The sequence below is a fragment of the Varanus komodoensis genome, unplaced genomic scaffold, assembly GCF_004798865.1.
Source record: "Varanus komodoensis strain SLA01 unplaced genomic scaffold, ASM479886v1 scaffold1, whole genome shotgun sequence".
NCBI classification, from domain to species: Eukaryota; Metazoa; Chordata; class Lepidosauria; order Squamata; family Varanidae; genus Varanus; species Varanus komodoensis.
Genome location: NW_025335268.1, coordinates 108467495 through 108493791, shown reverse-complemented (window position 1 = coordinate 108493791; position 26297 = coordinate 108467495). Strand labels below are relative to the sequence as shown.

Below are 26297 nucleotides of genomic sequence, written 5' to 3'. Positions count from 1 at the left end.
CACATTAAAACAGTGCTATTTTATTTTAAATATACTCACAAATTTATAGACACTCCAAGAAAAGAACACACATTACAGCAGTAAGAAATAAATAACAAAATGGAAACAGTATCAAAAGTATTGGACCAAAAAAAAAAAAAGACAATCAGGTTAAGTTGATGATCACTTCTGTTATAGTAGATATATTCAAAGACATACTACCATTGTGACACTGGTTAACTGCTTAGAACAGTACGTGCAATCTAGTATAGTACACATGTACTAACATATACAGACCTTGGCTCTAGAATGGGGACTACTGAGGCTAAGAAGCACAAGATAGCAGTATCCAGTGTAGTTGTTTCTGCTGCTACATTCTACATCAGCCACAAGAACGTTCTGGGGAAAACAGTATGAGCTATTAGAATTGTCCTCTCACACTTCACTTTTGGAATCTGATTCCCAATACAAGCATTTAAATGCAACCCCATTCCCTGCCAGTAATGTAACAAAGACAGAATTGATCTCAACAGATCACAACTATTATAACTCTTTTAAAACACTTTGCATTAATCTAGTTTTAAATATCAGCAGTATGATTTTATGGTTGAGGCTTTCAGTTATCTATTTTGTTACTTTCCTGGTTATGTTTAGGCAATAAAATGTCTTCTCATATGAACACAGTAGCACATACTCAATTATTTTAAAGTTAAAGACCTTTTTCCTCAAAACCAGTAGTAGTCTTAATAGCAAGGAGCTAGTTTCTAGCAGACACACAATACCTTCTAGACAAATCGTATGATTTAAAGATTTTTTTTAAGAAACCCCTTTTCTGCAGCTACCCTGAAAAAATTTACATATTACTATATTAGAATGCTTCATGGTACCATGGTTAACAGAGGTAGGAAGAAGCAAGGAATTGGTGGAGGAAGTAAATTCATAGGCATACATATTCAAATGCTCCCTTTGTGGAAGTGCCCTTAAGAATGCAACTAGATCAAGAAAAACAAATTTTTAAAATTAAATTTAAAAGTTAGTCTGAAAAATAAATAGGATATCTTCTGAGTAAAATGTTCACTGGTACAGTGCAAGATTAATAAGGTAATAGGTGTTCAGTACCAGCCCTTCAATATACTCTAGATAAAGCAGAAGGTCTATGAAAACTAGTCTCAGAGCTAATTGTGCAACTGATCACTCAAACAAACAGCATGCACATCAGCCACTGGTTTATGAGTTACCTATTTAGTATGGTTACCCTTCACCCACTCAGCTGCCCAAGGATAATTCTGAAACCTGTTCAGAATCCACTTCTTCCAAACTTTTCTGTAAACATAGTTATTGGCATTTTTAATACCAATACTCTGACAGTTTGCCCCTTCTTCTCGGGGTTATATAGCAAACCTTTTGCTTAGCAATATGTACAGCTGGGTATTAGAGCTGAGCTCTAGATCTGAATTATTCGTGTCTGACACTGTGTAAACATATCCCTCAGTTCACTTGGTTGAATTTCATTTACAGATTCTGGTTCAGCTGGACTCTTCTGTACTTTAGCAACTGCAAAATTGATCCCTTGGGTTAAACCAGCTTGGGTAATATTAGCTACCTGGGCCATGGAGCTGCGGATCTTTGCAAAGGGTGATACTGCCCTACTGCCATTGCTTTCTGCAGGTGAAGGGGTCATATGAAACCCTGGCTCAACTTCAAGAACACTGGATGAGGAGCCTGGGCTGTTACAACATCTAGAAGACTTAGTCTGTTCAACCAGTAAGAGCTGTGATCCTGTTTCTGAAAATGATACATCCAGTTTTGATGGTCTAGAAGGAGCTTCATTAGTTCTTCCCAAACAAGGTTCAGTTTTCTTAGGAGCATTACAGCTAACATAATCGGCATCTTGCTGAGGTCCTTGAGAACCAATCTCCATTCCTGAAACAGTGGTCATCTTAACTTGAGCATCCTGTACAAATTTATGGCAGTAAGCATCAACTGGCTTAGTGAACTCCACCGCTGCATTTTCAGTGGAAGGAGTTTCCTGAGATGCTTTGCCTTCAGGTTCAGATTTGTTAGGCTGGTCTCCATACTGTGCGATGTGGATTTCTGAAGGGACAGGGATACTAATATTCATGTCACTACTGCTTATAGACTGTGATCGGCTGCCTAGCCGAGGAGCAGAAGCAATGATACCACAACTAGGTAGGACATAATCTATCTGCCCCACATTCTCTAATGAGTCCATGAACTGCTGATCATCATCAGATTTAGAATTTGTAAGGAAGTCATCTGAATGGAAAGAGTCATTATCTGAGGAAATTTCAATGTCTGATTCCATATTGACTTTGGTATCTGTCATAGGGTTTTCCATGGTTTCAAGACTACTGTCAGATTTCCAAAGATTTACTTTCAGATTGGGCTTTAAGAAGTTGACTTTCAGTTCAGGCTTGGTAATGTTTCCCAGCTTCCTAAGGTTGCTGATGTTTACATTGGATTTGGTTTGTTTCACTTTCTGATTAAGAGATGAAAACTTGCTCATTAAGTAGTTCTTCCCCTGAGCCAAGGAGCCCCTGTTCTGGGATCTAATACCAATGATGTCCTCATGGGGTTTACTGCTTTTCCTGTAGAAGAAAAAAATTAATCACTTCCTCTGTTATACACAAACAGACCTACCTCCAATACCTTACTTAATATACAGATAGTATATTCTAGTGACGAGTCCGTTGCTTTAACATGGCTTAAGGATAACAAATTCTGTTGACTCCAGCTTATTTTTAATTCGGGTAGATACTAAAGTCGGCTTCCCCACTCCATATCCAGAACCCATTACAGGAGAAACTCTCTTGTAAACCAGGATCAGAAAGAAAGAAAGCTATTTGGAGATTTGGAGTCCAACTAATTAAACACCTGTGTTAGCTCTAAACCTACACACCCAAAGGAAATAAGTGCCAGAAATCTAAAGATAGGCATTATGCCTTATTTAGCTTGCACATGCTACATGCAGACTGCACTGAACAAGTACTACAAGCAACAAGTACAAGTGTTACAACCCAAGAGAACTGGGACCTGGAGAAATTCATGGTAGGGAAAAATACAACTCACCTCTCCAGTTTTTTTTCAATAATGGGCACATCTAAGTCCATGGCTTGTTTTGTAATTCTCAGCATTTCTGCAATGCACTGAAGAGTGTCTGAAATATAATTAATCCACCATTCTAATACAGTGTTTTAGATATCAGTTGCTTATTTAGCCGAGGCTTGTCAGCACATGACTTCAAGAAAGTCCCATCTATGCAGATGTTCAGTATGCACATACAGAACACCACGCACAGAAACAGAGTGACTCAGAAGGGGTCTCCTGGGCCATCTAGTCTGACCCCCCAGCTCTGGCCAGCTCCATTCATGACATGCCTAGCATGTGCATGTCCAGTGATTGGGGAGGGGGTATAGAGGCATGCTCCAAGCCCTGGGCTTCAGCATCATCATCATCATCCTAGTTTTATACTGCCCCATAGTCCACTGGGCTCTCTGGGCATGTGGGTGTTTCTAAAGGCCCTTTCTATGTTTAGTGCCTAACACCATGGGATTTGTGTGTGCTCAGCAGAATGGGCTTACAAGCCTCCCCGAGTCAGGAAACCTGCCCATCACCCTGTTTAACACAGATAAATCTACAGAGAAGCTGCATGTATATGAATGCAGGAGCAAGGGTGGTGTGTACCATTACCTCCACTGCATTTTTAACATAAAGAAAATACAGTAAGACTTTTTCTTCTACACTTTATGTCCAAAGGGCTGCTTCTTGTTCTTCATAAAAGAGAAGAATCACTCTTAAGAGGGATAAGAATTTCTATTGACATCTTTGGCCTACCTCTCACTGAAGTAGTAATCCCCTGTATCTGGGATGCATAATTTCAGATTTCATGCAGAGGTGCACAGGATTGAATTCCTGCCCAAAAACAACTATTATGTCAGGAAGAAAAGTGAATCTGGCCTTAACTGTGATGGTGAAAAAAAATCTGTAATTATAGATCTCTGCATTCACAGGCAAAGCAAGCAAAACTGCAACTCAAAATTTTTTGGGAGGGCGCAGGAATACACACAGGATACAACTCTCTCTCTCTCTCTTTCCTGCAGTCTGTCCTGCAGACAAACTTTTTCCAAGTGAGCCAAGTTGAAAAGAAAGACTGCAGCTGTGGGTGGGGGCAGAACTGAACATCCTTCAATGAGAGAGCACCTTCATAAGTATCTCAGTAAAACCAAACTCTAAAATAGTTGTTAGTTTGGTTCACTTTCATTTTTTTGTTTTCAATGAAGTTAGGAAATATAATCTCTATGCAAGTACATTCATGTAAATAAATTCTATCCCCCATGTGCAATGCTCACAGCATTTACAAGAGTGTAATACATCTCTTATAATTAGCAGCAATGTACCTTTTCCATCTTCTTCAGGGTTGCGCATCACAGCTCTAAGGGTATGGAAATATCCACTTGTGTCTTTGTATTTATAATGGAGCCTCATGCATGAGAACTTGGGCTTCCCAAAAAGAGTTGGTTCAGGTCCTTTTTTAAAAAAGCATCAGTATTTTAGGATCAGGAATGAACTTTGAAAGAACACACTTCAGAGCTTTCTACTCTTTCCATAAGAGCCATTCTCTTAGAAAAAATAAAGCTGTGGAAACTGTCATTTGGATCCTCCTCTTCCTGAAGAGTCTTCTGCAGTTTCATTGTGTAGCTTTAATAACAGATAATGTAATAAATTTGCCACTTTTCCCTCCCACTGGTGTGGCACAGTGGTACAATGCCAAAGACGGGAGAGATGCAAGTTCACTGCCACTCAGCCATTAAGCTCACTGGGTGAGTCAGGCTGACCTGGGCCAGCCTAACACAATTGTTGCAATGAAAGATGGGAAAGAGACAGAATTATGTATGCCTTCCTCAAACCCCTTCAAGGAAAGATGGGCTATAAATGTAATAAATCAATGTAAATATCCTTTTTGCAGCATTGCATTTCTTGGCTTGTATTTTAAACTAACAACACTGACTGCTTTAGCAGAAATGGACTATACAAATGTAAAGCATAAATATTAGATGGTCTATATATGAAAGGAAATTTATACATTTTCAATTATTGTGACAAATAGCACAATAATCTCAGCAGGAAATGGGGACAGAATGCAGAAGATGCAATGGCTTGAGTCTTACCTATTTCTATCCTCTCCAAATCTTCAAGGCTCAGCCTTTGGTACTGATTTACTTTATCTACTTCATCATCATAACTAGACAAAGAAACACCAATGCCTAAAGTTAGATTTGGATTGACTTGTCCCTGAACCGCATTACACATAGTCAAAAAGGTAGCTAAGATGCCCTGTCATCTTTGTTTTCAGTGGGTGAAATAAAAAGAATCTTACTTACTAGGCAACATAGTAGGCAGAGTTAGAAAGCAGGAGCAGAACATCCACATCTTTATGAGTAGCATCAATAAGACTAAAATAAACAAACAGTATTTTACAATAATGCAAATGATGTAGGGAATCCTTTTAATAACACAATTAGTAAAAAGACAGTCACTGGTTAATGTATTATGAACACAACCATATTTTCAAAAGCTTTCCTTCAAAGTTTTTTTGTCAACAACACAAATTTCTCAATTAGTCTATATTTCTAAATACACTAATCTGTTGAGGAAAGAGGTTGCCATTAACTATCTTTATTAAGAACATACTTCTCAGTCAGACTTGATGAATTTCATGTGTACTATTTGGTGACCACATCTCACACTACAACAGTAACACCTTAGTATTGTGATCTCATAAAACAGGAAGATCATAAACAGTGTTACCATGCTAGTACCAGACACTAAAAAGGGAACTTTGAGAACCTGTTATTGAGTAGCTGCTTATGACACCTAATGTTTTTTGGAAAAATCACCCTTCGTCAGGGAGCATAATACATGTTTCTAACAGACACTCAGATGAGATTTGCCTCTCTTATGTTTGAGCCACACACAAGTGCCTTTCCTGCACGTTACTTCACCATAGCACTAAAAGCCTCCTCTCCCATGGAGTTAGGCCGCTGCTGTAGCAATACCTCAGAACCCAAACACTTCCTGTGGTCAATTTTAGACATTACCACTGCAGCATTTATTACAGCAATGTTTACTCTAACTTTCAAACATATTTCTAGGGCTGCTGACAAAAGTTAGAATACCATAAAAATGTAACAAAACCAATACAACACCACCCCCACAGAGAGAGAGAGAAGGGGGGGGGGATGAGAGAACAGCAGAATCTAAAAACTGCATAAAACTTTCAGCAGAGGTGAAACAAACTGAAATAAAATGGATTTTTAAAAAGTCTTTGCATAACACTAAAATGACAACAGAGTAAGAGGCAGGCAAGCCTCCCTAGGGAGAAGACACCATCATCAGGGCACCATGATTGAAAAAGCCCTTTCTCTTGTAGCCACTCGGCACACTTCAGAAGGGCCTCTGTGGAGGCATTTGTCATGGACCCTGTTTATAAGCAGTGAAAACCTTTCAAAGGTGAACAAGCACATTGAAATGGACCAAAGTAACTGACAAGCATTGGCACGAATTTGATCAAAACACTGAGTCTCATTTAGCAATCTTCAACTCACAAAGATTCCAGACAGTTTTTCAGACAGCTCCTGTATAAAATATTCTAAGTAATCTAATCTGGAGGGAGCTCAAACAATGGATAACAGAAACCAGCATAAGTTCCAGGTATGAGTAAGCAGCTGCCACACCAAATATATAACTCAAAAACTGCCCTTTGAGCTTCAGTTTGCCACAGAGTGAATCTGGCAAAGGCTTGATAACATAATCTGGAAGTGCTGTATCCAGCAGAGATATTTAAACTTGGCTTGCAGGCTATTGTTTTCTCATAACATTAATTTGCAGGATTCCAACTCTACTTCGCATTGACAAACTTAATTCCCAACACAGGATTCATACTAGTCTCTCCCAACCTACCACCCTCTGGATGTGTCAGGCTATCATCCTCAGACAGCATGGCCATGATACGAGTTCTAGCCCAACACATCTGAAGGCTCACCAAGTTGAGGGAAGCTGTATTATACACCAACTGCATGAAAACCAATCACTAAGGTTCATCTCCCTCCCCACTGCCACTGTACCACTGCAATGACACATTTAACAATGCCATAGTATTATATGATCAATATAACCAGCGATTCTGCAGACCTTGGGTCACAGTCAATAAGTGCCCAGCCACCGTGGAACTTTTCGTCATCTGGCAAAAGCAACTTCATATAACTTTGTAATAATTGGCTAATCAGTTCCTGATGACTTCTCAGGTTCTCCTTGTGCAGTGCTTCATGCTCCTTCTCTTTTGTAAATATAGAATAGAGATCCTCTGTCACAGGAATGCCCTGCATTAAATCTAGACAAAAAGCACAAAAGGTTTAAGGATGGCCCGAAAGTAAGTTATCAGATATTCAGAGGAAGAAAAACTGGGTAGTTCTAAAATGGGTTAATCTTAAAATGACAGGCTTTAAGTTCTACCTCTCAGCTTTAGTATTTTAATATTTTGAAAATAATTACATATGACAAGCAAAACAGTGCTCATATTAGAAGTGGGGCAAAGAGGTCTGGATCTCTTACTTTTTGCAACTTCCCGCAAGTAGGCATACGCAGGTGGCTCTTGTGGATTCTCCCCTTTCTTTTACAGAAATTGAAGAACTGAACTATATTTGTTTTATTACAAAAAGTGTTTTTAAAAACATAGAAGTATTTAAAATTGTTGGTTAGAGGTGGAGGAAAATCTATTACTAATACTTATGAAAAAATCCAAACAGAGGTCAGCCCAAGACTAATTTTATTCTTGAGACTAAACAAAATAAGACTTTGTCCAAATAGTACACCTCAGCCTTCAAAATAAGACTGTAACCCCATTAACATAAATCCACATACGTGTAAGCTAAAAAAAAGCAAAATTCAACAGATAGATATTAGACAATGTTCAGTATAAAAATAGAAGAAAGCTCTCTCACCTATGACTGCTTGCCTATATGCATCCCTGAAGCGATTTAAATAGTACCTATTTGCAGAATTAACTCCATCTTTCATTACTCCTGCCAGCTTCCTTTCACCAGTCCTTGTGAAGTCACCCTATTACACAAAATACATCTTTGAATAATTCAGTACACTGACATTTTACATTATAGTTATCAGCTTTCAATGATTTGAGGAACATGGCACTATTTGGAATTCAACATAATTTCTTCAGACATTAAAATAAGGCATCTCATAATCACCATCTGAAAGTTGTCCCATACCTGTAAAAGATGCGTGCAGAGAGCTACACACAAGACTTAACAGCACTCTTTCCCACCTTGGTGCCCTCCACATATCTCAGGCTGTAACTGCCATCATCTCCAGCCAGAATGACCTGAAGGGCACCAGGCTGGAAGGCTGATGTACCCTAAGATCATTTGTGTTATGTGCAAAACATACATCATTAGTTTCAGTGCCAAGCTCAAGACATGCAGCACAATAAAAACGCAGTCTGAAGTCACACACAAAGTATGCCCAACACAATCACTGTTATATGATCTCACTTATTTCACGGTCATAGTCTCAAGGCAATAGCCACTGACGACAAAATACAATAACATAAATACAAACCCAGTTATGAACAGCTTTATTCAACTAAATTAATCACAATATTTTAGACTAAACAGGTCAATTTATTGCAAATAAACTTAAATTTAATTTTTAGGAATATTTTCAGCACAGAAGCATACTGAAAATGCCAGTCTTGTAAACAGTTTTCTCAAACACAACTCTCTCTCATTAGCAATAAATATTACTTAGCAAAAGACAAGTTAGGGTGCATCCCCATCCAGATGCCCATAACCCTCTCAACTTTAAGGAATACAAGGCATACAAAGACAAAGAAGCCTGGAGGCAAAGGCCATCCCTGCAAAGACTGTTCATTCATCCAACCAAGTGTCCCACCCTGAAGCACAAGCTAAGGAGGCTGAGACAACACCAAACTGCTTCACGTCATGGTGACACCCATTTCCTCCCCTCCCTACAACATCCCATAAAGCTCATCTCTGGGGCGCTCTTACAGAGATTCACCTGACATGGTTCTTTCCATGCTAGCTGTGAGGGTCAGGGAGAACATTCCAAGCAGACCCAGCTCTGAGGTCAGAGGTCTTTTCCAACCTTGCAGCTAGGTCTCAGAAATGATGTGGCCATCTAAACAGCACAGAGCAACCACAGGATTGTGCTGTAACTCTGCTAAAATCAAAGGCCCTCCAACATATTAATTCAGTTAGCAAGCCCGTTATGTCATGTTAGTCTATCATAAAATCTGAATCTACAAGCAAGTAAAGGCAAAAGGAATGAATGAATAGATGTGAAGACAAATGTTTTAATAAATACATACATACATACATACCCTATGCACAGTCCACTATGATAATTAAGCCACATAGCCAATATTCAACCAACTAGTAAGTGGCAGCTGTATCACTCATCTTGCAGAATTGACTTTATAAATGAGCCCTACCTCCAATATGATACACTACAAATCAAGAGGACATTACCATCAGCCTTTAATAGCCTGTCAAAATGCAAAGTACACCATTCCTCTATAGATGTGAACTGCTGAACAAGACAAACAAGAAGCCCACACATTTATAAAGTCAATTATTCCTGCTACATGCAGATGACCAATTCAGGATGCTGAGAAGGGTAGAAAAAAATTAACTTCAAGGAAGATGTATTTACCTTTAAAGCTGCTGTTCCAGCATACTGTCTGCTTATGGCATCACCATTGTTCGCCCATATGATCTGGTAGATTCGATTGCATTTCACTGGCAATGGTTGTTCCGGTGGCATTACACCCAGCTTTTTCAACTGGAATTCAATTTACTTGTTATTACTAAGTGTCAGACTTAAGAGTGTAGCTCTACTTTAATACTGAGGTCATGATATTTTTTTCCTGAAGCTGCAGAAAACCACGTTTATTCAATTTTTCTCATTTGTTAACCATAAAAACTTAAACCAGTTCCTTCAGCCATCTTTTCTGACATCCACAGATGAATTCTCAAGAAAGTCTATTTTACTTTTTCCCAAGAGTAATAGACTACCCTCTGTAGCTGTGTTTGTTGGAAGAATGCTGTTCAGTATTTTTTATAATAAAATGCATACCTCTTCTCCAGTGCACTATATTACAGGCTAAAATTAGAATTTATTTAGGATTTCAAAACTACCTTTCAAAATTACCTTTTTTGATTAAAAGTAATCAAACATGATAGGCAAACATTTGAAGATTTAACTACAAATTTCACACTGCAATTTTTTTTACAATCATAGCAGGAGTAGTCTCTGCTTTCCTTGAGATAGTATTCTCCAGGAAAGCCATGTGTTCCAGTAGAATAATCATACTGGATCAGCTTTTCACACTGTTGTTTTTATTAAGTGTTTGTAATCACTGAAGTTGTTACGGTCATCATACCTGCTGTTCCATAACTATACGGGCAATAGCAGCTTGGACAACATTGGTTCGATCTAGGCAATCCATACAATTAACCCGGAAAATTCCTTCCTGCTTACAAATCACACCAGCTTGGTCCACCCTTCCAAAAAATAAAGTAGAATTATTAGAGAGCTTTAAAAAGGACTATCCTATGTTCCTTAAAGAGTGGAACCTTTGTTGAAAGAAATTAGACTCTAGCGATCATCTATCTGTGGGATAACTTTTCCAAGCTACAGAAAAAGTACAGAAAATTGTTCAGAAAAACTTTCATTTTCTGAACACAGAAAAGGGTATCTACAATATTTACATGCTTTGTGATACAACTGTATTGTTCCTTATCTATTTAGATATGTCCTTTTTCCTTTTGAGGAACTCAAGCACAGGTGTGGAACCTCCGGACTTGCCTGGGCCTCCAGGTGGCCCTAACCCCTTTCCCTATCTACACTCCAATTTTTCCTATCCACAATTATTGGATAGATTCCCAACTTTCATTTGTTTTCCATCACTATAAAAGTCTGACATGTCTCTCCAGAGGCAGCATCATTGTAAGCTAAAATATATTAGTACTGCTGCCCTATCCCCCTCAAGAACTTCTCCAAATAGAAGTCAGCTTTGCGGCTGAAACAGATCTAACACCTTTGGTTTTACAAAGAACATTGTCCTGCGCTGTGTGCAGAATGTGAATGGGATGCCACTTACGCACTGCTACTAATGTAGAAGGGACCAGTTATTTTTATGCAATTTGTTCTTTATTTTCAGAAAAAAGTGAACACAGTAATACTAACCAGCACCACTTCACATCAGTGATGATGTCTGAAATGGCATCTGTTAATGTCTGTACATTTTCAAACTTCATTCCACGGCTAAAAGGTACAAAGAAAAATAATGAATTAACCAAAAGAATCTACAGCTTCTATAATACAAAATCTGAAACAAGTATATTCTCACTTTTTTCCTAAATGATTTGGAACAGATTGTAGAAGACAAGTAATAAATGGACAGCTTTTTATATATACTTGGTAAATAAGAGTGGGGTGGAGGAACTGTGCCCAAGCTGTCAGTGTCTGGTGTTAAATAGATGAAAGAAAGAACTCATTCTAATATTTTATAATTGTAATTTATCAAGGTGGCATTTACCTAAACTTTATCATTTTTCATCCAGATCACTCACAGAAGCACCTGAAGCTGTCAATTTAAGTACTGATGAATATTTGCCATACTATACAGTTTACAAGAAATATATATAAAGCAACAGCATGTTATTGCTTAGCACTGCAGAATTACATTGCTAGGGTAAGGCATTTTTGATTCTTACCAGTGTTCGTGGAAGTCAAATGAAACATAGGTTAGGCTTGAATTGTTGTACAGTAAAACCTGTTTAAGGTAAGCATCACCAATAATTTTCTCTCGCCCAGTCTGGTCCACCAAGTTAATTATGATCTGTTTAAAGTTAGTAAAACAAATACAGACATAAGAATTCCTTGAAAAACAACAATTCTATACATTTACATAGAGGTGCCAGTATTAGAAGGTTGAGGGTTTTTCTAAGCATTCTCTAGTCAAAGGAGAATTTTGAGGGACTCAGTTCTTGGGAACTATTAACCAGCCTCTCAGTACATGCAAGAGGCACTGTCAATATGTGATATTGTTAACAGTGCCATCATATTATCAAGTCATTACATATAATTTATGAGCCATTTAGAGCACACTGAACAGAGGACTCTGCACTGTGCAAGGCAGAGCATTCAAGTTTTCGCATATTTCCCTATCCCTATCCGATATCCCAAAGTTGCTGCTCTGGATGGTTGAAACACCCTTTGGGACAGCATGCTTTGTCTCACTCACATGAATGGAAGCATTTTCCACTAGTGCAAAGCTAACTGCGTACAACTCAGAAATTAATAGTACATGTTTCTCTTCTTTCCTTCCTCAAGAGTAGCTCTACAACACAGCTGGGAGAAAGCCTCCACACACATTGGCAAGCAGCAGTAATTGTAATGCTCTAAGGCATACAACTGTTGTATACCCAAGACATTCTCACTGTCAATTGCTACTAATGTTTTTGTTAACTAGTAGTAAATTGTGAAATCAGACACTATCATACTATTTCCAGTTTTCAAAATGAAAACCTGCACCTCAAGCTTACAATATTTTTAACTTTTAGTAAATAATATTGTAAGAATTTGGAAACTTACCTGTTTTGTATATATTTTTAATTGTTCTTCAAAATGTTTACAGAAATAAGGCACAGTTTCCTTTTCACCTGCAAAGCAAGAGCCATTGTGATTGTGTTATGTAACAGTCTCATTTAAGTGTAACTAAATACTACTGTAGGATCATGATAAAAGCATGCCCATAACCCTGTGAAAGCCATTTAAAGCAAAAGAGCAAATTACTGTTAAGTGAATTTCTAGTGAATTAAATATATATCTGGACATCTTTACATGGAAAGTAAAGATGTTGTTCGCAGTTCAGCACCACACCAAATGTTTTGAAGAAATCTGTCTAAAAGCGCAATGCAGAACTACATGCTAACATCATATCTGATTCTAGTCCTACAGCAAATACTGGCCTCTACAGTACCAGCCTGCTGTTCAAACCCATACTGACTATCACTGGAGAGGGCAAAGCTCAGGGGCACTAAGTATTTGACCCCCTAAACAAAAGCCCTGCATAGATGTGCCCGTGCAGTACACTAGGAAATTCTAAGACGTAAACTCAGGATTGTTGTAGGTGCTTTAGGATCTCCCTCACTCCCCAGTTTCATGCATGCAATAATTTAACTTAGCTGTTTTTCTTTACTTAACAAGATATGCTTTATGAGAAAGGCAGTAGCAAACTAGCAGTTTGTGGCAGTTAAGAAGGCAAATGCCACCCTTGGATGCATAGCCAGAAGCATGGCTTCCAGATCTAGGGAGGTGTTGATACCGCTCTACACAATTCTGATGCTCCCACAACTGGTGTACTGTGTCCAGTTCTGGGCTCCACATTATAGGAGAGACATAGGTTAGAATCAGTTCAGCACAAGATCACAAGAATGGTAGCCAGGTTGGGAGGGATGACATATGAACAGAGATTGAGGGAACTGGGTCTTTTCAGCCTGGAGAAGGGAAGAGTCTTATGTGAAGGGATGCCATGTGGAGGAGGACTACAGCCTGCAGTGGAGGGCAGGAAGTGTTCCCATGGGGCAAAGCTTCAGGAACCAGGCTGGATATCAGGAAGTATGTCCTGACAGTTAGGACCCCTAGTATATGGAATGGGCTTCCAAGGGAGCTAGTTGAGACCCCATCAGTGAGGGTGTTCAAGGAAAGATTGGACAGCCACATGTTGGGGATAACATGAGTGGAGCCGGCTGGAACCAGTGCTCAGACTAGATGGCCCAGGAGGCCCCTTCTGACTTGCTCTGTTTCTATGTCACTCTAAGAATATATAAAATTTTCACCATATAGTTCAGTTTTTACAATATTTATATACAGCACATAACTGCTGCTTGCCTCCCTAGATGTTAAACTGTCAAAAAGCTTCACCATGTGGGAACAAGTGAGCAACCATTGAAATGAGAACCATGACAGATTCTCCCAATACATGTAAACTGGCCACCACTGCTGCATGAAGCTAGGGACAGCAATAAACGATTAAACGCACTGAACACTTTAGAAACAGTACATGCTACTGATATCACATGCCAACACTTACATTTGTCCAGACGTGGCCGTGGATTATACCTATAACCAACCTGACTCCAGAAAACAGGCACAGAGCCTCGTGTCTGAACAAAAGAGAGGGTGTGGTTATGGACATGAATCAATTGCTCAGTCTCCACATAATTTGCCACATTCCCATTTTTATCAACCCCTCTTCGCTTGTAACGCATCCCTGGAAAATAAACAAAAAATTACCAGGAAATATGCAGGACTTTAATGAAAATGTCACACAAAATCTGTCCACATAATTCCCATAATTGCTAAATTTTAATGCTACTTGTATAACGGCTTAAAGAGATCAAAATCTCAAATCAAGAGTTTCTGCTCCATTTAGATACTTCTATAAAGAAACTACTACTAGATTAGCCTTGCAATAGATTGTCCGAGGGGGTGAGGGGATGAAGTCCTAAGGTGAAAAAAATCAAGTTTGTAATTTCAAAATATTGCAGGGAATCAAATGCAATCAATTATAAAAGTCAAGCAATTTTGATAAAACAAATGGCGTATGTTCACTATGAGAAACATAAGCAAACTAACCCTAGGATGCATTAACAAATCAAATATATACATTGTTTTTATTACTGTTTCTAATGTATGCAGCAGTAAATAATACACGCACTGGTAAGCAGCTGGAACTGCAGCAATATCTGCAAAACAGCCCATCAGCAAGAAAAAGCACTTAGAAATATGCACTTGATTTAAGGCTTCTGTATATTCAGTAGTTCTTGATTAAAAAACCATTGGCTTCAACCCAGAGGAACTTAAGGAAGTTCACAGAAGGGAAATTTCCCATTGCCTCCTCTTCCCAAGCAGCCCAACTGCATCCTATGCTCAAGAGATAAACTTTTTCAGAAAACACAGGTGTCTGCAGCAAGAAGATGGGGCAGGAAATGTTCCTTCCATGATTTTCCTTTGGTTAGCTTAGGGTTCAAACCAGTATGTTTTTCCCCTTAAGCTATTAAGTATACCAAAGGCATCTAAGAATTGTAGCTTGGAAAGAATAATTTATCCCCCAAACACAGAAGGAACAAAAAATTAAAATCCATAAACTTGGAAAATGAATTTGTGAAATATACAAACAAAGCCAAGACAATAAAGAATGCAGAACTGAATTTCAGATGTAGGCCAAGACTGAGTGATCATCCAGGCATTATTTACTCTAGACCTACATGGAGCCTATTTCAGGAAGCTTCTGTAGCTGAGGAACCTTTGACAATAGTTAGGCAAAAAGTCTCCTCCCTCAGCCTCAGTGTGCATGTCCCTGATGGAGCTGATAGAAGACGCAGAAACCCCTCAGGACAGTCTATTGTAGGCCTTAGAACCAAAAGAAAATAGCTGTCGGCAGCCCAGTATATGCCTATACATACTAGAACTGCCTCTTGTACCAACAGAGAATTCAAAATCAACACCAAAGTGAAGACAGTTAGGAGAACTGTATGAATGCTTAAAGAATTACAGTTTCAGGTAAACAACTTGATAAACAGCAAAGTTAGGAGCTTAGCTGTAACTATCATTCTTTGAGTGTAACCATCATTTCAAACATATGGGCTCTGTTCCTGCATGGGGCCTGCTGTCAAGATTTTCAAGCTAGACCCATTCTGGCACAAACTCCTCTCCTCTCCCCTGGAAGAGATTCCTGCCCTTTTCCACATTCTCTGGAGATCAACATTGTGGCCTCAGAACCAGAGGAGAAGGCTGGTGAATGGATGACTTCTGACAACTAGATACGGATCTGACAGAAAACTATGGTCCCAAAGCTGACAATACTAACATGGAGTTGAACTATCTTCTTTGGGGTCTCTGTGCATCACACATATGGCAACTAGCAAGTTCACCTCGAGTCAGAGACGGGCAGGTGTCATCAGTGGAGAAATGCCAAGAGGACCACTCTACTGAAGGAGCAATCTTGTCTGGAGCAGAAATAGAGCTGGTAGTGCTGGATGAAGGTCAACTGAATGGACCACACCGCTGTTCTGCAGAAGTTCTGCAGTGGGATACTGGCATACAGTGCCCTGTTCAAGAAGCTGCCATCTGAATAACTGGTAGGTCAACGTGGTTTTGACAACCCCGAGCCCTAGCAGCTGAGGGGCTAACTGGCTCTCCCCTGGATCTCTCAAACAAACAAAGAATCTTTGGGACCGATAGAAAGCTAGCACCCTGCAGATGTCCCTGCATACAGGGCTGAGTCTACTGTGTTTAATGACACTGGAAAGAATGCTGGCAAAACAGTGATCTGTTTTATGTGGAATGGTGACACAACCTTCAGGAGGAATGCTGGATTGATCCACAGGACCATGTTTTCCCTTTGGAACATGAGGAAAGTGGGTCATGAGCAAATTTCATTCACCCGCCTGGCTGATGTGATCACCACTAGAAATGCCCCTTCCACAAGAGGAGGTATAAGTCAATTGTGGCCAGAGGCTTCAAGGAAGGCTTCATAAGAGCCTGCAGGACTATGAACTGGTTCCACCCAGTACAAATGATCAGGGGTGTGGGAGTAGATTCTGTACTCCTTTCATGAACAGCATATGTGTAAAAATGGAGAAACCATACACCATCACATGGGACAATGGTACTGGTGCCAGGTAAACCTTGACGGAGGATGGTTTCAAACCTCTGGAGTTCAGCACAGGTGTATCATTGGTATGTCTCACTTGTTCAAAAGTGATATACTTCCTGTACAGCTGCCACTCATGGGTCACTGATACTTATCATTCTGGGTGTCCATTGATTCATCGTCCATCCCAGGAATAGATTATGCTGTTGCTGCTGCTCTTGTTTTGCCTTTATATTCTTATCAGGAACCCAAGGTGGCTTACTCTATTTTATCCTCACAATAACATTCTTGTGAGATAGGTTAGACTGAGTGTGAGTGACTGGGCCAAATTCACGCAGTAAGCTTCGTGGCCAGGTGGGGACTAAAACCCAGATCTCCTAGGTCCCCAGTCTAGCACCACCATACCACACTGGCTTTCAGTGAATTGCAGTGAGAATTAACCCCCCTCCTGACACCAGTGGAAGGCCTGGAGGCAAGGGGATTCAACATACTCATTCAAAGTCCCAGCTTTGCTTGTTCAGATAGCAGACAAGCATGTGACTTTCATTTTTTGATTTCAAAGATATGACAGAACCATGAATGGGTTGAAATGTTTTAGTTTGTATCCATCATGAACAGCACTTTTGAAGGGAGGCCTCTCTCTTGCAAAAAAGGGAGGACAGTCCAACAATGAAGTGTCAAAACAGCAGCATCTCATATAGTATGGTTGCTTTGAAAACTGTAAGACAATGGTTCAAAGGAACCAAATTTGGAACAGCCAGATGCCAACTCTGGCAATGCTATTATTGCAACTGCAGCTGCCATTAGTCTCAGTAGTCATTGGATGGAAAACACTGTCATGAGCTGGTCCGGGCACAATGTCCTTGTCAGGCTGGTCAGTGTAACAGGAGGGTCTTCTCAATCCTGTCCCTGCAATTATGGAACAAGCTCCCCACTGAGGATCACTTGGTGCCAATTCTGCTATCTTTCCAGCAGCAGGTTAAGAATGTCCTCTAAGATGGGATATGTAATCAGCTCTAAAAAGTATACTGGGACATTATGTCAGCTGTCTAACAAGTCTTGTATATTCTATTTTGTGTTGGACATTATAGTGTTTAGATTCAGTTTTAAATCTGGCTTTTAAATTTTGTATTTTAATTTTAAGTTGATTTACTGTTATCTGTTTTTAATTGTATTTTATATGATACTATGAACTTTCAGAAAGCTTCAGTTTTTGAGTTTTATAGAACTGGGATGATGATGCTTTCAAATTCTTTTTAATATCCCACAACAATGGTAGAGCATTAAGCTGATGTTTTTGGTGAGCATATGCAGTTTTCTCCAAAGTAAGAGTTTACCAAGAACCTAACAATGTATGCCTGACTAAGAGTTACTGTGATAGAGAATTTTCTAGTGTTTTGTTATTCATTCTCCTCTCAATTTCGCCTTATGTTTACACTCAGCCGTACCTGAATGTAGGAAACTCATACAGCCCACAAAGCAAAATAGTTACTCCTGGCCTACAAACTGTGGAAATCTTTTAAGTAGAAATTAAGCTTACCCTTTCCTACAAAGGAAAAGTTTTCTTAGATCCTGCATGACTTGTTAAAGGAAATTAGCAACACCTTTCACCTAGCAAGCTCTAGACAGTCCAAGACCAGGATAGGTGTTCCTTATTCCTCATTACAGGACTCATGTAGCATTCTTTGTCACAAGCCTCCAACAGAATTGGGGTTTATCCACTCTGTTACTTTACTCAGACCATCTAACAGGCTAGGTACATTCAATTTCTTATGCACCTGGACGACATGTGCTTACCAGCTCTGTGGCGACTTCGACGTGAGATAAGTGCCACAAGGAAGCTTGGATGAATATCATCCACACACACAGACTCTAGAGGTGGAGTCTCAGGACTGCTTTTCTCCTCATCAGATGCTTCATTATAATTAACTACAAGCTCTTCAATCTGAACAAATCCCTGGATGATTGGGATAATCCAAGAATTCACCTCAGGTTTCTGCAAAGTTAAAAAAGTAAGGAAATGCAATTTACAAGGGGAGAAATGTATATGACATACAACTTTAATGGTACACAGAGTTCTTACTCTACAGCTTGAATTCAGGATGTGGGAGGAATCTGTTTGGGAATAAAGATCTGTTGAATTTCCTGGGCTCGGCTTCCCAGACTCCAGATGGCTTTGTAGCAGCCCTGAGTCTGATTTCCTGATGAGTGTGCCTAGCATTCACAGGGCACTAGTCAGGAATCAAGCTCCACACTCTACACAAGCAGTGCTTCTCTTCCTCACCCACAGCCATTGGCAACAGCAGGAAGGAAGGAAACAGTTGGTCACCCAGAATGGAGTCTCACACACCTGGGGCACCCTGCTCCATATCATGTAGCTCTTTCTGATGGGAAAGGTTTCCAGTTGCGCAAACAGGGACCTGTGGGCATTCAGACTTTCTCTTGGCTTGGCTTGTTTTGCAGGACTTGGCCAACCATAAGAGGAAGTCTGCTGGATGCTAGAGCAAGGGAGTCCAAAAGGGTTGTCCCAACCCTAGTTGGAGCATTGCATTTAAATAACACAGAACAAATCCAGCAGCAGTCAGGCTTAGTCCAGAAGCACAGGCAGCCAACTCCAGTGACCCAACTAAAAGGAATGCCTGTGTCTGTTCCTTCCAGTTGTCTGGGTAGCCTGCTGAGTGAACTCAGCCTCCTAAGAAAGGCTTTTTGAAGGACCTAAACCTGATGCCTGCAACTATCACAGGCAGCACACTGAGATTCCTGATGGTGGAGGAAGACTCAAACATTGTGCTTTGGAAGGCCTGAAGACATACATATATGAAACGTTACTCACACCAATGTTTAGCAGGTCTTCAATCATATGTTTGTTCCAGAAGAATCTGTCATCAACCTAAAAAAGGAAATACAATTTAAAATCTTTCCTACCCTCAAAATCACTGCATGATTTCCCTAGCATATTCACTTTTATCAGAACACATTTTGGAGCTAGGAGTTTATCAAGCATAACAGCATTTGTCTTTGAATTTTACAGTTAAAGGAATAAAAATCAGATACATACATGCATAGCTACATTCAAAATACAGCTAATCTTTCAAAAGACATGCCATTACCTTCTTCCAAAGAGGTAAATTGGCCTTCTCACATGCACTTTGCCTTTGAACAGAGTTTGTGAGGTCATAAGTCAAACTGTAGTAAAAAGAATCTGAGTCCATAAACATTTTGAACAACTCTTCCAGCAGCCTCCTCTCCAGTCTCTCTTTCTCTTTACTTTCTTTAACCTGCAACACACCAGGTTAGAATTTATGTTGTGCACTGACTGATGCACTGAGCTGGCATTAAGGTGCATGATGGTAATACCTAATGGGAGATCAGCAAGACAATCTGGGAAACTTTGGTGGGGTGAAAGCCATGATTAGGCCTGATATGTCTGTAAACCCCTCCCCTATTCACATTGGTCAAACACATCTCCACCATCTCATTCCTCCCCCAAAGGCTCCAGACAGGAAACCTAACCTCAGCCTCTCTCCCCTTCTAGCACCTAGAATCCTCATTTATACAATTCTAATAAGACAGAAGCTGCCAACATATCACTGAACCACTGTCAGAATAAGGTGCAGAGCAGGAGAACAATAGAGGAAAAGATGTAAAATCATAGTCTCCAACCTATCAACTTCTCTCTATGGTTCCCCTCGCGGCAGAATATAGAATAAGAGAGCTTCCATCCCTACACAATGCAGGAAACTCCTTTTTCATTGGGGCCACCATGCTAAAAGGATTGGCACCTACCCTCACTTCATCCAGAGGAACTAACTCAGCAGCAGCAGCCTACCATACCATTACAGACCCCAGGGATATCTTCCAGCCTAGGTCGCCCCCTCCCCGCACCCCACACACACACAACTATTTTCAGTCTCAGAGTATTTTCAGGCATCAGAGTTCTCTTTCCTAGGGCCAGCTATCAGGTGTGTTCCATGCCTGTTATGCTATGGGCAGGGCTAGAGTGTGCCAAACACTAGAATACATCTGAAATCTGATCATATTAACTTTTCACTGCGTTATAGTTTTCAAGTCAGGAGAGTCACTGGGCTTGTTTGGACGCAACACTAAACCAGGAATAAGACCCAGAAAGTCTCAGGTTTGCAAGCTTCCTCCCTCCACCAGTATGGCTGCAAGAGCAGATGTTTCCACTGGCACATTAAGTTAACTCTGATTTTTCAGATTCCCAGATGCAAGGTTGGAAAAACAGTTCCAACCTTAGAGCTGGAGATTTGTGCTTGGATTTCACCCTCAAGCCCCACCCCCACCCTGTCCAACCCCTTGTAGCCAGCACAGGAAGAACCACTCCAGCTGCTTCTCTGAGATAGGAAAAGCAACTAAGAGAAGGGGTAAAAGGGGGGGGGGGGTCACAGGAGGCCAACAAGAAGATCAAGGCTGCCAAGTTACAAAATATATTAGCAGCACTCCAGCCTCTTCTCCTCTTAATTCCAAATCACCACAGATAGATTGCCAAAATCAGCTGCCTAGAAGAATTGCAGAGGAGAAGAATAAGACAGGTAGAGATCACTTCCACCACTAGTGAGCAGTTACTGAGTAATGAAAAATATAGAATTTTTATGAGTCAGTGTATAGAGAGAGAATGAAAGGTCAAACACAGATCCCTGAGGGATCCGAGGAGAGAATGAGAAACAGGCAGGTTCCATTCACTGCTGAATTGAATTAGACAAATAAAAAGAACAGCAGCCAGGAACAGAGTTATAGAAGCCTTGGGTATGATGGGAATAGGAAAGAGTAACCTACTGCATCCAAGTTAGCATAACAATCATGTGGAATAAGGGAAATGCAAGCCTATTAAGTTGGTAGAGAGGAGAGAGCATAAAATAATTTTGCTCATGGAAATGTCACCAAAGTCCAGAAGCAAGACTGTAGGGAGTCAAAAGAGAATCAAGATGAAGGGAATAAGTAGTATGCTCCATAAGTTTGGAGTCAAAGGATAAAAGGGAAATTAGTGACCAGAAGAGGCTAAATTGGTAAAGGGATGCTTTTTTGGAGGATGGATTTAACAGTGGCATGTTTTAATACCTGGGAACCATATGAGGTCATTCTTCGAAAGAAGCACATAATTGGTGTGTGTGTGTGTGTGTGCGCACATGCGCATATGGACTATATAACCACTCTGCAACCCTTTGAAAGCCATCAGATATTCCATACCTTCTTTTTACTAGAAGCAGAAACATTCGATTTAATCTGAGTGAAGGTCTTGAGCAGAAATTTAGAGTCATCTGGAGACTGTGTTATCTTCTCTGGCTTGTATATTCCAAAATGATGTTTTTTACAGAGCTGCAAAACAATGTATTTAACAACATGTTTAAAGAAAAAGTAAATAACTATATAAAGTATAAAACAAAGATAGATTCAATGGGAGGCTTAAAGAAATAACAAATTACTTTATAAAGTATAAGCAGATGAAGGTGAAAGTTAATCTGAAAACAGATATGCCTCAAATCAGTTAACAGAGACAATTACCAATGAAAAATAAACTGAAAATTCAGTACAGGTAGAAGATAATAACCAAGTGCAGCGATCTAGCACTTTAAAAAAATCAATCACTCAAAAATGGACAAGATGGCACAGAAAGTCCATCAAATGCTCAACAAAACAGGACAGACTAGTACCTACAAGATAATAATGAAGGTATCCTGGAGAGGAGGAATCTGCTGCCACTGCATAAAAGGCCCTTTTATAGTAGCCCTTTCTATCACTTCAGAAAGTTAGGACACCCAAAGAGCACCCCTGACAAGAATCTTAACTGATAGGTAGGTTTATGTGGGTGAAAGTGGAATAACAATGAACAAAATTATGTTTATCTGTACAAATGAATCACAGCAGGGAGCTGTCATGAAACTTAGCATGAGATACTTAAATACAACATCAATGGACATGGAATAACAGTAATTTTTTAAATTTTTTTAATAAATAATGTTAAAAATGGCAACACAGTGAGGATTTTCCCAGATGTCTCATAACTAATTTCTGCATCTATTCATCGTTCAGTTGCCACACTACTGCCTAGGATTATCTACACTGACTTAGGGAAGTCAGCCTTCCCCAACCTTGTGCCTTCCAGACACGTTTGGACTGCAACACCTAGAATTCCTAGACAATGGCCCTGCTGGATGAGAATTCTGGGGGTTGTGCTCCATGAAGGCCACCAGGTTGGAGAAGGCTGCTTTAAATAGCGACTGAATAAAGGCTAATATGAGAATTGCCTTAATGAAAGCTCACCAAGGCCCCCCAACCTCTGCCCACCCCTACCCAAGTGATTTCCCACATAGTAAGACACTTTCTCTTTGCATGGAGATAAAAGCTATTAAAATAAAAATGAGTGGTGTGACATTATGGGGAGAGTTTCAAGGTGGGCCCTTATAGCATTGACATCATCTGGCCTGGAGGCTTGGTCCAGTTGGGTTATCCAGCCCCTGGAACAAAAGTGGTTGCCTTCTTCTGCCTTAATGGGTCAAATATAGATCTATCCCAGCACAGGAAGAATTTCAATGGTTAACAAATTCAGTCATGTCTCATCGTTGGTACTTTTATCCCAAGATGATATTATTCACATTCTAATCTTGTGTTTTAACATTGTGTGTAAAATCCACAGCTTTTGGTACAACACATTTCCACAATACAAATAATATAAGTTAGTCATTTAACAATGGGGTGGGAGGACTCTGGAGCTTTACCCTTACCTCCAGCTCCAGATCCTGAGGTTCTGCTTCAGAGAGTGGTATTGCTGCAATCTTTGTTATTTTACATACTTCATGATCTCCTGGAAGCTTGCCAACCACTACTTTTTGGCGAATCAAAAGCAGCCACCAAGGCAAATCTATAAGAAACCCAAAAGTATTAGTCTGCAAACATCTGTAATTCAAACAAAGTTAACAGCAACCTTTCACACCAGCTTTCCTCTGCATTGGAGTCTCAGCTAGTTTTCCAGCAGGGAAAGAAATCCTGCTACTGGTGTGGAAACCAAGGTTATAGAATTGCAAACGAGTAGTCTGAACACAGTATTCAAAGCCTGCCCTCTCCGTACTGCCGCTGGAGGGAAAACAGGCACACCTCATCATGAAGTGCTGCCCCACTCAGTAATCCTTAAAAAACCTTCCAGAAAACCTGGCTCTTCTAACAGAAAGCACTCTCTCCAGGAAGGACAGCAACATTATTTTCATAACTAAGATAGTTTCTCTCAGCCCCAACACACTCATGTATGTACTTGCTTTACCATGTGCGTTATTCAACAACAAAATATGTGGGGGTGTGGAGAGACTATTAAGTCAGTAAGGATGCATAAGGCAGAGCCTAAATAGGAGAAAGAACACAACTAAACTTATTATATCCAAAAAACAGTGCTTTCCTGGCTTTCCTTTTCAAATGGGTGGGCATCATATTTTTAACTCATTGCTAATAGCTTAGGTTTGACAACTGAAGGAATTAAATCATAAGTTCATTGCCAAATATTTGCTCCTGAGCACCTCTGGTAAGCAAGTACATTTATCTCTATTTATAGAAAGAGACTGCTGGTTGTGCATTATTTAGGTACAGAGGCAGACCAAGTAGCTCTGCAAAGATTATTACAAACTTTAATTTCACCAGGTTTGCTTCAAAACTGGCTAAATGTAAACAAGCTTCAAATGCCCCCCACACTAGGAACATACACTCCCAGCCCACTACACACATGCACACACACTTCTCATATCTATTTCAAGCTGCCAGAATGGGGCTTTCCTGCTTTCTACTTCCCTTCGCAGTCCCTCCATGCTCTGAAAATCCCTTCTCAATGGTTGCAGGACCCTCCTGAACAGAATGGAATAGGAAAGGAGGGGTAACAGTGGGAGGTGGGGAAGCATACATTTTGACTGAATAAGTGCCTGCTTCCATTTACCATGAGCCCTTTCACAGTCTCTCTTGTATTTCTTGTACAATGAAGAAATCACAAGTAACATAAGCAGTTTGAAGACGCATCTGGAACTTCCATACTCATTATGATGGTCAATCTTGGTTGCTTAAACAGAAGCCTCCCTTATCCTGTAGCAAACAGGAGGGAGAGGAACGTTGTCTAAGAAGAAAAGCAGTCCGTCAGAGAGTGCGGCAGCATAACACAGTCCTGAGAGACTTTTCCCCTGGTGGGATGAAAAGTTCAAGCAATGGAATAGGGAAGGGATCAACTCCCAGCACCCATTCACTCTCATATGATTGAGCACTCAAACAGATCTTTAAAAGTGATTGGAAGCAGATCTATATTTAAACAAAAGGATATGGCCCCATCATCTGTAGCTTCACCTTAAAGGAAGGCCACTGTTAATAATACGTTTACAATGGAAACATTTGGTAAAATAATGACAACTTTGCTATTTGACTTCACAATCCCCCCTCCCCTGGTTATAAAGATATAAAAAGTACACATGTAATAAAAAAAACTATACAAGCACAGATTGATAGCAATTCAGAAACTGCATTACAACTAAGCTAAAGAATAGCTACGCAAAGCTTTGTTTTTTAGCATTCTGGATAACATGCAAATAGTTCCTCTGGTATCAAAATGCCTACTGTAAGTTATTTCAAAAATCTTTCTCTTCAAGTTTGACCATTCAGACCAACACTGCATTACATTCCTATTTTGTCTGAAAAAGCATTTCTTGTTGCTTCTTACACATGCACATGTGCACAATGTTTCAAGATCTAAAATCAGAATTTTGAAATTGCAATGCAGTGTGGCATAATCTCCCAAAGTTTGAAACAGATCTGCCCAGAAACTAAAAAGGTAGCACACGGAAAATAATATTAAAAGAACTGAGCTAAAGATGGCATTCGTATGGTATTACCCAATTACTTTTGATATTTGCCAGACACTTTTGATTACAGAGGCAAGCTGCCTTGAGCAGTACAAGCAATGCCCAACAGAACCAGGAAATAAACAATAGCCTATACTCATGAAACAGGACTGTACATATTCATGGTTCCCAGTCCCCTTCACTGTTTATTTCCCACTCCTTTTCTCCCACATCTGTTGCTTCCAACCACCATAACCCTTTCCCCCAGAAGTGCCAAATTTTGCTAAAACAAAGCAAGGTAAGCAAATTGATCTCTAAACAGATAATTTGTGTTCTTTGATATAGTTTGTATTTCTTAACACACTCATCTCTAGCTTAGCCTATCCCAACCAGGTGTCCAGATGTATAGGCTACAGAGGGCACCTGGACGGGCAAAGCTGCTCTAATTTTAAATGACACTATAGAAGATCCACTCTCGGAACATTTGCATGAAACTTGCACTATTATCAGTCATGCTGGGCTTGGACTAATGGAAACTACAATCCTAGGAATATGAAGGACACCATACAAGGAAGCCGAGTCAAAATTTAAGAAAGAGACAGTGACTAACCCACTCTTTCAGGCAACAAATGAAAGGCTACTGTTTCACAAATTGAAATGCTGTCTTACACAATGTTAAATTAAAATCTAGCACTAAGTTTCAGCTTTTTCTA

At 39.9% G+C, this 26297-nt stretch overlaps 1 protein-coding gene across 5 annotated transcripts in view; it reads right to left on the bottom strand.

Annotated features, from left to right (window-relative positions):
- The window catches only part of INPP5F (inositol polyphosphate-5-phosphatase F), a 53677-nt gene continuing 27380 nt past the window's right edge, over positions 1-26297 (bottom strand). For 2 of the 5 annotated variants that reach the window (XM_044440048.1, XM_044440058.1), the window contains 18 exons: positions 23503-23639; positions 21968-22096; positions 19870-20037; positions 19593-19649; positions 18557-18755; positions 14195-14374; positions 12694-12761; positions 11814-11938; positions 11284-11361; positions 10478-10598; positions 9748-9876; positions 8001-8118; positions 7192-7390; positions 5382-5453; positions 5169-5242; positions 4398-4526; positions 3070-3157; positions 1-2588 (listed from right to left, as the gene is read on the bottom strand). In XM_044440048.1, coding sequence (XP_044295983.1) covers positions 1424-2588; positions 3070-3157; positions 4398-4526; positions 5169-5242; positions 5382-5453; positions 7192-7390; positions 8001-8118; positions 9748-9876; positions 10478-10598; positions 11284-11361; positions 11814-11938; positions 12694-12761; positions 14195-14374; positions 18557-18755; positions 19593-19649; positions 19870-20037; positions 21968-22096; positions 23503-23639 — 3236 coding nt within the window. In that variant the 3' untranslated portion in view covers positions 1-1423. Of the gene's footprint in view, positions 2589-3069; positions 3158-4397; positions 4527-5168; positions 5243-5381; positions 5454-7191; positions 7391-8000; positions 8119-9747; positions 9877-10477; positions 10599-11283; positions 11362-11813; positions 11939-12693; positions 12762-14194; positions 14375-18556; positions 18756-19592; positions 19650-19869; positions 20038-21967; positions 22097-23502; positions 23640-24695; positions 24870-26297 lie in introns of those variants that run through there. The other 3 variants (XM_044440066.1, XM_044440074.1, XM_044440083.1) reach the window with 3 other exon arrangements.